The sequence below is a fragment of the Coffea arabica genome, chromosome 6c, assembly GCF_036785885.1.
Source record: "Coffea arabica cultivar ET-39 chromosome 6c, Coffea Arabica ET-39 HiFi, whole genome shotgun sequence".
Classification (NCBI taxonomy): domain Eukaryota; kingdom Viridiplantae; phylum Streptophyta; class Magnoliopsida; order Gentianales; family Rubiaceae; genus Coffea; species Coffea arabica.
The window spans coordinates 4,418,841-4,433,807 of record NC_092320.1 but is presented as its reverse complement, the minus strand read 5'-3'; the positions used below and the strand labels follow the sequence as shown (position 1 = coordinate 4,433,807).

The window sequence follows — 14,967 nt, the reverse complement described above, 5'->3', positions numbered from 1 at the left end:
AAAATTATATATTTAATTATTACAATTTTAGTCTTTTAGACTTGAGAGTTATGTAAATTACTAGAATTACTCTCTTAGTTGAGTCAAATGCTCGAGTTCGATTATACTAGCAAGAAAATTAAACATAATCAAATCGATCTCGAGTTTTTGAACCATTGTTCGAGTTCGAATTCCTTTTTTGCTGCTCATTTGAATTCAAGTATAACGATACTCAACACTGATTCGACTCGATTACATCCCTACCCCTCACCCAACAAAGTAGATGCCCTCTCAGACATCTGAGATGAAGGCAGCAAGTCAAAAGGAGCTGCAGAATGTCGAGGCTAAAGTATTATCAAGTAAAATCAGCAGCAACGCCCCACTAGACACTGGAAATGATGCAGAAGATCCGCAAACCATTGGAACATATCCCATGAATGCACCATATGCTAATAGACCGGCATCAGTTCCCCTTGTGACACCTAACAGTGCTGAGACATGCCAATATATACTTTAGTCCCTAACAAATCTTTTAATTGAGTCTAATCGCTAGCTTGGATCATATATTAATTGGCTTAACCAACCAGGTACAATGACATTCAAACTTTGACTGGAGGAAGCACAGAGGGTCTCAGCATTTGCCACGAAGCAGGGCATGACAAGTCAATTACATATTGAACATATCAACAACATACTCAGCAGGAACGAGGGGGATGAATTCTTCTCTTGATATTAAGTCAATTTCAAGAAGATAAACTCTGTAACAATAATGCTAACCTACAGAATCATCCCCTCAAGCGTGGATACAGAATATATCTCGATTACAAACCACGAGCATTTCACAATTTCCCGACAGGTCAGGATATCAACCTATATATCCTAATTTACTACTAAAGCAGTTACCAAAGCATAAGCAAAATCATGACTGAAAATCCTAATGGCCAGCCATGGCACTGGCAGCCTCTTCCAAAATTCTCCTAGCTTCCGTGTCGGGGTCAGCAAGTTCACGTGGAGTCTGCCAAAATATGCATTAGTATTGGCCTAAGTATGAGCAATAACACCAAAATAAGTAATCGAAAATAAGCTTTACCTTTCCATAGACATTTTCCCTATTAGGAGACGCCCCAGAGGCCAGCAACAACCTAATAGCCTCCATGTGCTCACCTCTGGCAGCATGATGAAGGGGCTAGAGATGAGTAGCAAGAGAAGTCATTAGCAAAATAAGGATTGTTTAGATTGTACAAATTATAGCTACTACTTCCCTCAATTAAAAATGCTACAAGCCAACCCAAAAGCAGAAAAACTTAGAAGAACCTACAATCACTTCTCACCGTATCACCATCCAGGTCAACAGATTCCAGCATTCTCTTAACACATTCCGGACTATTACCACTGTTGAGTAGAAGCTGGACTATATCTGTATATCCTGCATACAGTCATCTTCCCTAAGCAAAATCAGTAAAATTTGCAATAAAAACTGAACGTAAGTACCATGAAAGTCCTGGACTACCTCCTGCACAAGCATCATGAAGGGGAAGTGCTCCATCTTCATCCTTCACCTCCAAGTTAGCTCCTCTCTCCAACAAGAGCTGTGAAATGATCAGATAGTAAACAGTTCTTAGATTTTGATCCCCCAATAGCATTAATAATACTTGTTGATCGAGAAACTTCTCAGGGTGCAAACAAGTGAAGCCCCTGTGTGAACTACTTAAAATAAACCACTCAGGTTAAATTAAACGGAATTCTTTTGAATTTCAAGGAATTTCAAGTCAACCTCAAGCTCCAGGATACACTACTCAGCACACTACATGCTTGAGTAGAGCATCATTATTCTAGTGTTCATCACTAGTTCCACTAACAAATATTTCAACTTTGGTATCTATTTGATTTGTACGGAAAAAATAAACGTAATCTTTACGAGGATTGTGTAAAGGTCTAATATGGCCTGACTTTGGCTTAAGACTTAAGATTGTATTGGCTTTGCAGTTGAGTTCAGCCAAGTCAAGTGGGAGTATAGCTATTATCTAACTGAGGTGGGGCAAAGCTGCGGTTTCAAGGCTCAATTGAGCACGAGCTTCAAGGAACCATGACAGAAGGTAATAAAACTATTATCAAACATATTCCAAGGTAAAGTAGAGAAATTCTACCAAAGAAAATGACTATAAACGAACCTGGACACAAGGCAAATGGCCATACAAACAGGTAAGATGAAGGGCAGTATCCCCATCCTCCACAGGTTCATCAATACTTCCAATGAAATTATCTGTATTAGCCATGAAAGAGGAGACAGACACACAGTAAAAAATAAGCCCATGACGTATCTAAACAATAAAGTAACGAGCAACTCTGTTATGCCCTCCTCTAAAGTAATTACACAAGAAAAGTGGACATATGAGATAATTAACCTAGGGCCAAACGGAGGTCCTCGACGTTGCCACGCTCCGCCGCCGTGGCTAGGTCACGGAGGTGAGGCGGGGTGTCGGAGTAGGAGACGTCTCCCAGGAACTCGAGCTGTTCGTCAAAAAGTATTCCCTCTTCTCCTTCTTCTTCATCCTCCATGCCGTTCCGCCTTCCTGCTACCGCCATCTCTCTCTCTCTCTCTCTAGCCGTCCGTCTGTTGCGCAAACACTCGAAACAACTGAAATCCTTGAAACTTTTTGTTTTAAGTACTGAAATTGCTTACAAAAAAATTTTTGGACCAAGATCCAAATAATAGGTAGATTTGCATTTGGGCCAACAGCTCCCTCAGCTTTCGGCATTTGGTGTACTTTAATTGGACAAATCACATCTAGAAACCTTTCTAGTCTACTCTGTTTCCATCCAGATGGGCCAACTAGGACCCAATAAAAAGCAACGCTGCATTAAAAATTAGCTACCCATTGGTTCAGTTTTTAGCAAAATAAATACACACTGCTCCGTATCGAAACAAGGCATGTCTTTAGAATTTTAGCAATGTCAAAATAAGTTATTTGAATGGATGATAACTAAGATATTAGGTATATCGAGTCAACTTATTTATATTTATTTAATAAATGAGTCAAATGTGCGAGTTATAAATGGATATATGCTTTAAATGGGTATGGATATATCTAATTATCCAATTATATCCCGCTAAATATTCCATTTATTATCGAATTTTTGTTGCTATTGGGTTGGTAAGGCATTCTGATGCGACTGCCAAAAACGCGATCCGAGTTGAGCTGCTGCGACTGAGCGAGCTAGTCAAGGACGAGCTGATGGGAGGAAAACGAGCAAACCGAGCTCAGTCTTGGAACGCGATCCGAGCTAAGCTGGTGCAAGCTGAGAGGGAGCTAGCTGATGCGCAGGTAAGGTGAGCGAACCGACTTGCAAAGGGACAAACGGTGGGGCTAGTTTCCGGAGCAACTCCGACGGTTAAGTTAGTAGAACTTATGAGTATGTAACAGTATAGAGTATTGTAGATGGCGTACCTTGTGTTGTCTTGTGGTGCTATATTTATAGACTTGTGGATAGTAGTTTCCTTATAGGATTAAGAGTCCGACTGGGGAGGGAGTCCTTTTAGGGCTCCATCGGCTAGCTCCGAAAGGTTCGGAGGCCGCGGCCCACCAGACCCATCTAGCGGGGAAGCGGCAGCCATGCGCGAGCTGGCATCCCTCCTATCCGAACTAACAGGTCATTATGTCGAATTGACACGTGGCTCCGGTAGATTTGCTCCTCTACAATAACCTCCCTTTGAAGGCTAAAGTCATCACATGGTCGCATGAATCTGGTCCTAGTTCAGGGGGACATGTCAATCGACTACCCGTGTTCATGAGCGTCGAGCAGAATCGACTGAACTGGATGTTTCTTCCTAAGAGGTTGAAGCTCTAAAGAAGCAACTGGTTCAAATTCATACAGACCTTAAGGTGGTGACCTGCAAAGAACATCGCTCTGTCTGCTCAACTGGCAACTAGAGGCCGAACAGAGAAAGTTGGCTGAATAGAACGGTCGGCAAGTCATTACTATACTATGGACCGAGTAGAGGAATTCTACTCTCTTTGCTTGGAGATCGAACAGAGAAATTCTATCATCTCTATATTGAAATCGAACAGAGGAGTTTTATCCTCTTTGCTTAGAGGCCGAACAGAGAAGTTCTATCTGTTCCACTCAGTTGGATCTCGAATAGAAGAGGTTCTATTCTCTATGCTCAGTTGGAAGAGCTCAGATAGAAGAAGTTCTATTCTCTCTACTCAGTAGGAGCTCGGATAGAAGGAGTTCTATCTTTTCTGCTCAGTTAGAGGAGCTCGGATAGAAGAAGTTCTATCCTTTCTGCTCAGTGGGAGCTCGGATAGAAGGAGTTCTATCCTCGCTCGAATAGAAGAAGTTTTATTCTCTCTGCTCAGTTGGGTGAGCTCGGATAGAAGTTCTATCCTCTCTGCTCAGTTGGGGAGCTCGAATAGAATGAGTTCTATCCTTTTTGCTCAGTGAGAGCTCGGATAGAAGGAGTTCTATCCTTTCTGCTCAGATGGAGGAGATCGGATAGAAGGAGTTCTATCCTTTCTGCTCAGATGGAGGAGATCGGATAGAAGAAGTTCTATCTTCTCTACTCAGTTGGAGGAGCTCGAATAGAAGGAATTCTATCTTCTTTGCTCAGTGGGAGCTCGGATAGAAGGAAATCTATTCTCTCTGCTCACTCTTCAGGCGATTTGCTTGATAGAACGGTTATTTGGCGTATTTTGCACTGTTATTTTGTCCTAATTTTGGCTATTCACGGTGCTAAGAATTGAAATTTCACTCATATTCGATATTTGTGTGAATTGTAGGTGGTAGGCATGAAAAATGATCTCGCAGGGTAAATTTTCAGAAGACCTTTCGTCTCAGGGCGTGGCCACGCCTTAGAAGGTGGATGAAATCGAAAGCCGGACTGCGGTCCACGTGAACCGCGAGAAGCATGGGATAAAAACTCCAAAAGGCTAGCTTTTGAATTGGGCCAGACGTCTGAGAGTTCCTGCGGCGGCTATAAAGAAAGGAAAAAGCAAGATTCAAAACATCATCTACTTTAGGCTTTAGTTTTCTTTTTTCTATTTTTGGGGATCAGACGCCCTTTCTCTTGGTTTTTGTTCTCTTCTCCGGCAGCAATTGCAAAGGAGATTAGATAGCTTTAACTTTTCTTATTTTGGGCCGAATGGGTCAGACGAAAAAGACTTTTCTTCCTCTTGCTTTTGTCCTTTACGTTTGACTCTTTCACTTTAGTCTTCGGATCTGTACAATTCGTGGGGGCTTTGGCATTGAATTTGGGGATTCAGTACGATTGCCAACGCAGAGATAAGAAAGACGCTTTCCTTTTTCTTTCTTCGTACTTCACTGTTCCAGATTCTTTGATGTCTGCGTGGATGAAATTAATTAATTCGCGCAAGGTTGATACGATGAGGAGCGGCTAATTTTCTCCTCTACCCAAAGGTTGACTCGAGGGCGCGGTCCATAATATCTGTGAGATCTAATCGAATCTTCATTATTTCTTCCATTTTATTGCTATTCGTGCGTTTCCTGAATTAATTGTTCATGGGTATTTTATTAATTGAATACCAACGACCGGGTATTTGATTTAATTTAATAGCCTACTGCGACGTTAATTAAATAGAATCCGTAATTGTTCATTTAGTTAACACCCCGTGGCAACCACCATAATTGGCTTTATGATGGAGAAACGCAAGATCTAATTTAAATAAACCCTCTTAGCGTGTTTATTGGTTAGGGTTGGGTTCTTCTAGCTTTAATACAATTGGGTAATTAAATTCTTACGGTCGTACCTAGGGTTGTTATCTGGTTAGAGAAGCAGTCAATGGTCGTACCTTGACTGTCGAAAAAGTAAGGAAGAACTGGTTGTCAGAGTTTATTGATAACTATAACCAACCTAGTGATGAATGGATGAAATACCTTTGCCTCGATGAACATTTAATTGGACCGTGCCTGAGCAGTTGATCCTTTGGGTAGAACTTTTATCAATTGCTATTTTTGTTGAATTGTATTTTGTGAGTTAGTTCTGAATTTAGTTCGTTTTATTTTTATTTTACTTTTATTCTATTTATTTATCTCCCATTGAAAATCCCCCAATTTTGTTCTACTAATTTGGAAAGAAATAATTTCCTACCCGCTCCCTGTGGAATCGACCCTACTTGCCATTGTATGCAAAATTAATATTTTTATAGACAAATCCGGTATATCGGATCAAGCAAACTCTTCGGGAATATGGTGAATCAAGTAACCCATTGCACACCTAGGGTCCCTGCTCTAGTACTTGGATTTGTTTTATAATTATTTAATTGAGGTGGTAATTAGGACTTTTTAGTAATTATTATTGCACAGGTTCGGCACCTGTCAATTTCTATGGCATTAGCCCTCTCGTGAGCTCGATCTAGCATTTCTCGAACTGACTTGGGAAGTATATCGACGAACTCGGTGTATAGCTTCTGCTTACACAATTCATTGATGAAAGCAGTCATGACAACTTTATCATCCCGGTCCCAAATCTGGAGGGTCTCATTATTGAACCGCACCATGTATTCGTGCAGTGATTCCTCAGGCTTTTGCTGAATGGTCATTAGTTGAACAGTGCTCTTGGAGAAGGCTCGCGACGAAAGAACTGAGCTGCGAACAGTCGCATGAGCTGGTTAAAGGACCGAATTGATCTAGGAGGCAACCCTTGAAACCACTGTCGTGCCTTGCCCTCTAGGAACATTGGAAAAGTTTTGCACCTAACCGCATCAGCGGCCGTTTGTAGGCGCATTTGCGTCATAAACCCGAACAAGTGGTCCTCCGGATCCGTGATAGCGTCGTAAGGTTTCATGCTTGGTATTTTGAACTTAGCGGGCAGCGGGCAATTCTCAATGTCGGGCACGAAGGGGGAGACGATATACCTGCCCGTCTCTGGATCCAATAATAGATCCAGTTCGTCCTGTACCTGGTACTTTTTTTTCCTGGGAGAGAGCTCCTTCCTTGGGAACCCTTGGAAGGGTTCCGGGTGCTCAGTTCGAGAGCTCTTGTGAGAGGGCTCCATAACCTCGATCTGTTCATGTGTGTGCTCTTTCCGCGCCCGCTTTGGGCGAGGGTTGGGACTTTCTATTCTAGACTCTGACAGCCCAACTCTATTCATCCTCTGTGTCTTGGGCTCCTGGTCGTGATGGCCTCCTGACTGCCCCTTTAGATAGTTCATAATAGCCTCAAAGGTGAGCAGATTTTCGGCTACTGCTTGCACTAGTTGTTCAGGCGGGATTCACGAGAGCTCTGTCCCATCATTCCCCAGCATGGGATTCTGACGGGAATTTTAGGGGTTTCTCTGCTCATTCTCCTTGGACCCATCGGCGTTTCTCTGAGATCTAGTTCTCGGCATGATTCGCGAAAGGAAGAATTGCGTTCCCACAGACAGCGCCAATTGATGTAACTACAAAAAATGTGATCCGAGCTAAGCTGAGCGAGCTGGTCAGGGACGAGCTGATGGGAGGAAAGCGAGCGAACTGAGCTCAATCCTGAAACGTGATCTGAGCTGAGATGCTGTGAGCTGAGAGGGAGCGAGCTGATGCGCAGGTGAGGTGAGCGAACCGACCTGCAAAAGGACAAACGGCGGGGCTAGTTTTTCGGAACAATTCGGACGGTTAAGTCAGTAGAGCTTACGAGTAGGGTAACAGTATAGAGTACTGTAGATAGCGTACCTTGTGTTGTCTTGTGATGCTGTATTTATAGGCTTGTGGGTAGTAGTTTTCTTATAGGATTAGGAGTCCAACTGGAGAGGAAGTCCTTCTAGAGCTCCATTGGCTAGCTTCGAAAGGTTCGGAGGCTGCGGTCCACCAGGCCCATCCAGCAAGGAGGCGGCGGCCCACCAGGCCCATCCAGCAGGGAGGCGGCGGCCATGCACGAGGCTGGCATCCCTCCTGTCCGAACTGGTCTGGCCGAACTGACAGGTCACCATATTCAAACTGACACGTGGCTCCGATGAATTTGCTCCTTTACACATTCAAATTTATCTACTTTACACCTATTAAGTTGAGTTTGAATGTGCAATTTTAAATGATATAAATGAGTAATGCGAGCCAACCCATCAGTCATATTTAATTGAGGCATCCATATGAACAAATTTAAAGTTCATGTCATATCCAATTCCATTCATTAGTAGGCCGGTTTGAACGGGCCAATTTAAAAACTGAAGTTGACACTATTTTTGCCCTTCAGTTATGAATGCACTTAGGCCAAAAACGGTATAGCTTAGAGTTATTCATCAGTTTAGGGTGAGAATTAATGAAGTTAATTAAAGATTGAAGAAGATAATGTGAGATAATTAGGTTGTATTTCATATAGCAACCAAAATAATTTCCAGAATCGAAGTTAACTGCAATAAATGTATCATCGCTTAGTCGTAATGTAGCATTGGAATGCCTGTGTCCATAAACATGCAGGGACAGCGTGAACAGTAAACCATGAATTTCTCAAACAAATAGAATTAAATCGAAGAAAAGAAAACAATATCTGGAGCCACAAATCATGGACTGTGTTTCTGGGGGGAATTATTTGGGTACAAGTTGCAACAGCGAGTCGGCAATCAACATTGAACATGCCTACATGCAGTGCCAATGGACCGCTTTCTCTTCCCAATCCCCGCCATCTATCCGTGGATTCTGCCAAAAGGTTCTTGCTTGTCTTATTCAAGGCCGCCACCCCTTTATCTGTGTTTTGATCACACCAGCTGTAGAAAACGAAAAGGTTGGACAGTTGAAACGAAATAGGTTTGATCTTCGCTGACCTAGAAAGGATAGTAGTACGAACTCTTTCCCTAAGAACATACGTCCTTCTCCGGTTCACAAGATTTCTCTTGAAAGAAGTTTTCCCCTCCAGCTGAGGTACCATTGGATGTCGAACTACTTACATAAAGTCATAGATAAGGCCTCAGTTAATTCCATCAGTTTTGGTATTCCTATTCATACAGAAACTAATCCCAGATTATGGAGTATTAGTTAGTCAAGGCTAACTAAATTAATTTACAAAGAAAAGATCATGGGTTACGCTCATTCAAGTTGTCGTATGCCTATATATCTTCTCCGTACATTGCCCACCGCCAGTTATAAACAAGATTCTTTTTCTCATTTCAATGTATCTGCGATTATGCTTTTGAAAAAGATCATGATTAAAGGTCCAAGAACATAGATAGATATCGTGAAATGTTTGGATGGTTAGAGGATAGTCTCTGTACGTCTTTCTTTGTCCTTTGGAGAGGGTTACAAGATGTAACCGTGGGATCAATCGTAATGGTAAATGAGGGAACAACATTGCACGGTCGTCCATCCACATTGTTCCAAAGAATTAAACTCCAAAAACAGTTCCCCGACCATCACATCTCCAAATAACTTCACTTGTGCTTCAAACTGTTCGGCATTACTTGTGGTTAATCGCACAATTATCATCCTTTTCTTTTGATTCTTGTGGTTAATTAATCGCACTATTCTTGTCTAGATAATAGGAGACGTCTTCATACTGCCGCCAAATGACAAATCTCTTAAGTGCCTTGACTAGGGAAAGCAACTGAAAGAAGTTTACAACATCATTCCCTCCCCCTCCCCCCCCCCCCCCCCCCCCCTCCACCCCAAAAAAAAAAAAAACCCACCAAAGAGCATCTAATAAATCAGTTTTTCTGAAGGTGCCAGTACTGTTGCTGTCACTTGCCAATACATACCTCAAGGTATCTGGAAGAGTAATGGGGTGTGACGATGACAGGTATGCAGTAAACAAGATGTTCCTATTTGAAGGCAATTAAAACACATAAATAATCAGAATTTCCCCCGACCAAAACCAAAATCTGTAGTTTATAAGATACGTGGAGGAAACCATTGACGACATAACTTGTATTGGAGGCGAGTATGAGCATAAAATTTTGTGTGCAACCACGCTTTTGTGTGAAGCAATCTATAAATACTAGTATTACTATAATTTATGATTTTCACCAAAAATAAAAAAAAAAAATTTAATGTAAGCATGGAATCAGATACTTGAGAAATTTCTTATTTCTTTGGGATGTTAGCAGCATTTGATGGTAAGCAGCTTAATGACGCATACCTCTTTGATACGTGAAAGGGTACTCTTCTGTACATTTGTCCAAAACCTCAATTAATTCCGCATTAAGACACATGTTGCTTGAGAGCACAAAAGAAAGTGGCACAGACGGGTGGGTTATCCATCAAAGAAGGGCATGCAGTTTTATCCATGCCACTGGCTATAGTTGCGCCGTGACCGTTTAATCTCCTTTGTCAATTTAATGAAACAGACATATATAAGATAGTGGTGGCTTTCTTGTGAATCAAACAACAGAAACCTAATCCCACCACTTTTGGTTGTGGTGTAGCTCATCAGCATAGGTAGTCGTGGCTAATCAACCAGCTTGTGTTGTATCAGTGTGTGTAGTCAAGATCCATCTCCCACTCCTCACCTTTCAGGTTTCTACCCTCTCCACGTTCCTAAGATAACAAACACCGCTCTTACTTATCATGATCGATCATGGTCAGCTAACTAATGTTTTCACTAACTGAATTGAATTTTGACATGCCACTCAAAAAAAAAAAAATTTTAAGAAAGAAAACCTCTCATAGATGTACCTAATGTTGTTACCTTTTTAGGGGCAAAGTAAAAGCTTACTCAAAGAATTGAAAGAAGGTGATCTGACTCAGAGCGCGCGCAAGTTTTCAGAACGAAATTGAAGCATAAAAGAATTCTATAGAATGATAAATTTCTATTACGATATTGTGGATGTATAATTAACAAATGAAGACAAATTAATGTCGATATTTGACAAATTAATTTCCTAATTAACGTTGATCAGATCAGTTAACAAAAGAATAGCTGAACAGAGGGTTTGATTTGATTAGTAATGGCAATCGACCAAGGGATGAGGAGATGCGGAGAAGACAATAACTTGTTGCTTAGCGGATGCAAAGGGGTATTTGGATTCTGTGCTGTAATCATCCTCAGGTTGGTCCGGGGGGGCCGGAAGATTCAGGTCTAAAGACAGGAGGGCTCTTGGCTTCTTGGCTGCAAATTCTCGAGAACCCTCGTCGTCGTTACTGCTGGTGCCAGTTAGCGTCGGCAGGGGTCTGTGTCGCCTCATGTGACCCCCTAAGGCTTGGCCAGAGCTGAACTCAGCACCACATATCGAACACTCGTGAACCCTAGACTTATTGACATCACCGGAAATGATGGGGTCTTTTCGGCCGCTTGGAATCTGAAGCGACAAGGTCGTATCTTCGTCCCTGATCAATCCAACAGTAGATTCTTGATGTCCTCCTAAGGACAAAGGAGGAGGGGATTTGTCTTCGAGATCAGTTGGCTTGGGCTTCTTGTGACTTGCCCTGTGGCCGCCAAGCGCTTGAAAAGAAGGGAAACTACGGTTGCATGTCTTGCACTGGTAGACGTCATGGACCGCGGAAGATGACTTTGCAGTGCTAGTACTAGGCATGGGAAGATGAGTAGTGGGTTGCGTTGATTTCCGGGCACGGCCTTGGGCTAGAAGAATTAAGCAGTTGGCCATGTCTTCTTCTTGATCTACACCTGCTACGGAGGTCTGTGTCAATTCACCAGAATTTGAAGGCGAGGCGGTGACGCGATTGAAAGCGGTAAACGAGTCACCGCCAGGAGTACCGGTGCTACAGGACGAGCTTGTCGTCGTGGCCATGGTTAAGAGGAAGGGTGGTTGAGACACGGTTCTTTGTCGCTTAGTTCGCTTTCCTTTGAAGATCATATGCTTCGACCCCAAGATAATTTCTTCTTGATGAACTTCCATATATATATATATGGATAATACTGTAGTAGGAGTGCTAGAAATTCTTCAACCAAATTCACAAGCAGAGAAAGAAAGGGTTCCTGAGGAAAGTTAAGGTGTGTGAAGGAGGAAAGTGTGTAACGGAGGGGATCGAGGTTATATACTAATATAGAGACGAAGGGGAAAATTAATTAAGAAAGTGGGAGAGGAAGTAGCAGTAGTTGGTTGCAGTGAATATTGGTGAAAGGGTTGTTTTTTGGTAGTGTGAAAAAGCCGTCCCCGTGAATAGTAACCAACCCTGAAATTGAATGATTGTTGGGGTTTACTGCTAAACTAATGAATCATTCCTTTGTTTCTTCTTCTAGACTCCACAGGACTCGGGATTTCGATCAAAGGAAAATGGTTTTGGGGAGGGAGAGTTAATGTTTAGTAGGTTTCCACCGGAAAAAACACAGTAGTGAATAGCGATGCCCCCCTAATTTAAAGCGATGGGATGGGAACGTAAGAAGCATGAAGAGGTCAGGAAACGAGTGAGATTCGGTTGGCTTTGAAGCAAACCCATTACTTTTTCCCAACGATTCCTTGTGGAGGATTAGAGTGCAAGCCTGGCACCACAGAATTTGCGGTTCAGCCTCCCCACTTCCTTTCTTCATTTCTTTCCGTTTCCTTTCCTTTCCTTTCCTTCTTTTTTTCTCTACGTTTTTTATATTTTATATCTATATAATATACATATATTATATACACTACTTCACAAGCTCGCGGAGCTGCCACAGCTACTTAACTCACCACCAATATACATCTTCTTCTTGTTTTTTTTTTTTTTTTCTCTCTCTTCTCCCCCGCTAAAACCTGTGATCAGTAGTAGTTACATATAGAGGGGGAAGACCGAATTCAAAAGGATTTAATTCTTGACTTTCCATACTATGATGAGGAGGGTACGTCGAGCGAAATAGTTTGGTGATCATAGGCTGTTAACCCGGTGGGAGTATGACCCAAAAATCACGCCGGCTTCGTCATTCCATTATTAATTTGCTGGAGATTAATATGTTTTTAGCCAATGATTAGGGTTGGTGAGGTACGGCAAGGAACAGTGACACGTTCCCTCGAGGACTCCACGGCGGTACAGAATTTCTCCACGTTAATAACTAAACTAGCAAGTCCAAGTCCAAGTCCAAGGCCTCTATTCTATAATTGATAATTAAGCTCGGGATGATGAGAAAGAGTGATTAATCAAATGCGATCAGGTTAGGAGACTGTACATGATGGAGCATGAGGGAGTAGGGGGATAAAATTTGTTTGTCTTACTTTTATGATTGAATGAGCTAATTACACGTTACGTACTTGTCAGGGTGCGGCTTGGTTCATGCATGAAGCAGCTTTTGGAATTTGGTGCTTTTGATCAAACAGGAGTAAGTGTCCAGTGTGCTGTGGCCACCATTAGCGTGCAAAAGTTCAGCCGATGAAGTTTACATTACATACAATATTCATTTGTATTAATTAAATGTTACACAGGGCAAATGCACAGCTGCACCATAATCCAGAAACATTTCAGTTTTAATCATTCAGTAAAACTTATGCACACTGACAGTGTATATATATATATACATTATTGCGGTGTGACGCGCGATACATATACAAAATTTAATTTTCAAATTCAGATTATGTGTCATACATTCAAAGATGAAAGTGTGTCCACTGACTGTCAGTATATAAAAGATTAATTCTTAAATATTACCCTTCAGAAGGAAACAAATTTAAAACACCACAATCTATTGAGAATTTTGTTGAAGGAAATTTTGTTGTTGCATCGTCGTTTTAGTCTTTATGGAATTAGGTACGCTGTCTATTTTTAGTCTTTTATGAGTCCCAAGTTTGGACGTCCAACTCCCAGCTTCCTTAGCCCTTTTCCTCCCCCCGATTTTTAATGAAAATTAAATGAGACGGGTCTCATACTTTATTTATTGAATGACCAATTGGCTCAAGGGAGTAGTGGCAAGTACGCACGTCGCCGCCGAATCGGATCTTCAAATGAAAAACACCCCTAATTTCAGCATCTACAAGTTTAATAAATGTTTGGTTCGATCGACTTATTTCACACAATGGACAACTAAGTACTAATATACATCTTTCATGAATGTAATTCCATCCCCTACAGCAGTACATAAATGAACGTGCTACTTAGTGTATGTACGTATGTCATCAAATCAGAGTATTCTTTGATTACAATTCAGACAAGTGCTTTAATTTGTCATGCTACGTAAAATTACTTAGCTTTTTTTTTGTTTTTGAAAAAAATTAAAGGTGGTATTAATCACGAAAATCGTTGGAAATCGTCCAACACTAATTATTTGACAAAAGTCGGGGGAGAGCTCTAGAGAGATTCAAGAAGGTTGGATGTGTTTAGCAAATTTTGCTAAACTATGCACAATCTTATTTGCAACATGGTTTTAATCCCCTTCCATCCAACATGGTTCAAATCAATAGAAGGGATAAATGGCCTATTTCGTCCCCAAATTTTTTATTAGTGCTGATTTAGTCCCTAACTTTTATTTCTGACTAATTTGATACTTGAACTTATTTCGTAGTTCCAATTAAGGATCTTCATGATGGCACCGCTATCTAAAACTGATCTGGCTCCTAATTGACTAATTAAATAGGGGTATTATCACGAGACTGTAATAAAACAAGTAATAAATCTTATAAAAAATCACTAAATAAAACTTTTAAATGGTGTAAAAAATCACCAGGTACTTCTTTTTTAAAGTTTAACATTGTGATTTAAAAGCCGCATAAGTGATCGATGTTCCTAAAATACCTTGTCAATTAAGAGTCAAATTAGTTTTAGGTGATGAAGCCGCCACTGAAATCCTTAATTGGAACTGCAAAATAAGTTCACATATCAAATTGGTTAGGAATAAAAATTAGGGACTAAATCAACACTAGTGAAAAGTTTAGGAATGAAATTGGCTATTTTCCCGAATTAGAAGTAATACAGCCTAAGAAATGAATTTGAGAAATACGTGAACGACTTCTTTTCTTTATTTGTGTTGGGGGGGGGGGGGGGGGGGGGGGGGGGGGGGGGGGGGGGGGGGGTTGAGTGGGCGGACGGCAAATACAATGATAATGTGTAGAACCGGAAAAGTGTTTTATAGATGAATGCCCATAAATCAATAATGGCCAAATGGAATGGTTTAAAAAAGAAAAGTAGTCGGATCCAACGAATATAGGGGGCG

General features: G+C 41.4%; 2 protein-coding genes across 2 annotated transcripts; both read right to left on the bottom strand.

Annotated features, from left to right (window-relative positions):
- Window positions 1-674: 674 nt before the first annotated feature.
- LOC113694746 (uncharacterized) lies at window positions 675-2,668 on the bottom strand. Its single transcript, XM_027213609.2, has 6 exons — window positions 2,385-2,668; window positions 2,151-2,242; window positions 1,490-1,568; window positions 1,311-1,405; window positions 1,070-1,165; window positions 675-994 (listed from the first exon to the last, which is right to left on the bottom strand). The coding sequence occupies exons 1-6, from the start codon at window positions 2,563-2,565 to the stop codon at window positions 914-916; spliced, it is 624 nt and encodes a 207-aa protein (XP_027069410.1). The 5' UTR covers window positions 2,566-2,668; the 3' UTR covers window positions 675-913.
- Window positions 2,669-10,677: 8,009 nt separating this feature from the next.
- Window positions 10,678-12,428, bottom strand: LOC113695656 (zinc finger protein ZAT5-like). The gene has a single exon (XM_027214786.2). The coding sequence runs from the start codon at window positions 11,753-11,755 to the stop codon at window positions 10,841-10,843; it is 915 nt and encodes a 304-aa protein (XP_027070587.1). The 5' UTR covers window positions 11,756-12,428; the 3' UTR covers window positions 10,678-10,840.
- Between the last annotated feature and the right edge of the window lie 2,539 nt (window positions 12,429-14,967).

What these genes read in the sequence shown, in the direction of transcription:
- LOC113695656 (XM_027214786.2), bottom strand. Translation starts at nt 11,755, where the DNA reads ATGGAAGTTCATCAAGAAGAAATTATCTTGGGGTCGAAGCATATGATC.
- LOC113694746 (XM_027213609.2), bottom strand. Translation starts at nt 2,565, where the DNA reads ATGGCGGTAGCAGGAAGGCGGAACGGCATGGAGGATGAAGAAGAAGGA. An exon ending in GGACCTCCGTTTGGCCCTAG is followed by an intron (nt 2,243 to 2,384) that starts GTTAATTATCTC and finishes TGGCTAATACAG; the next exon opens with ATAATTTCATTGGAAGTATT. An exon ending in TTGACCTGGATGGTGATACG is followed by an intron (nt 1,166 to 1,310) that starts GTGAGAAGTGAT and finishes ACTCATCTCTAG; the next exon opens with CCCCTTCATCATGCTGCCAG.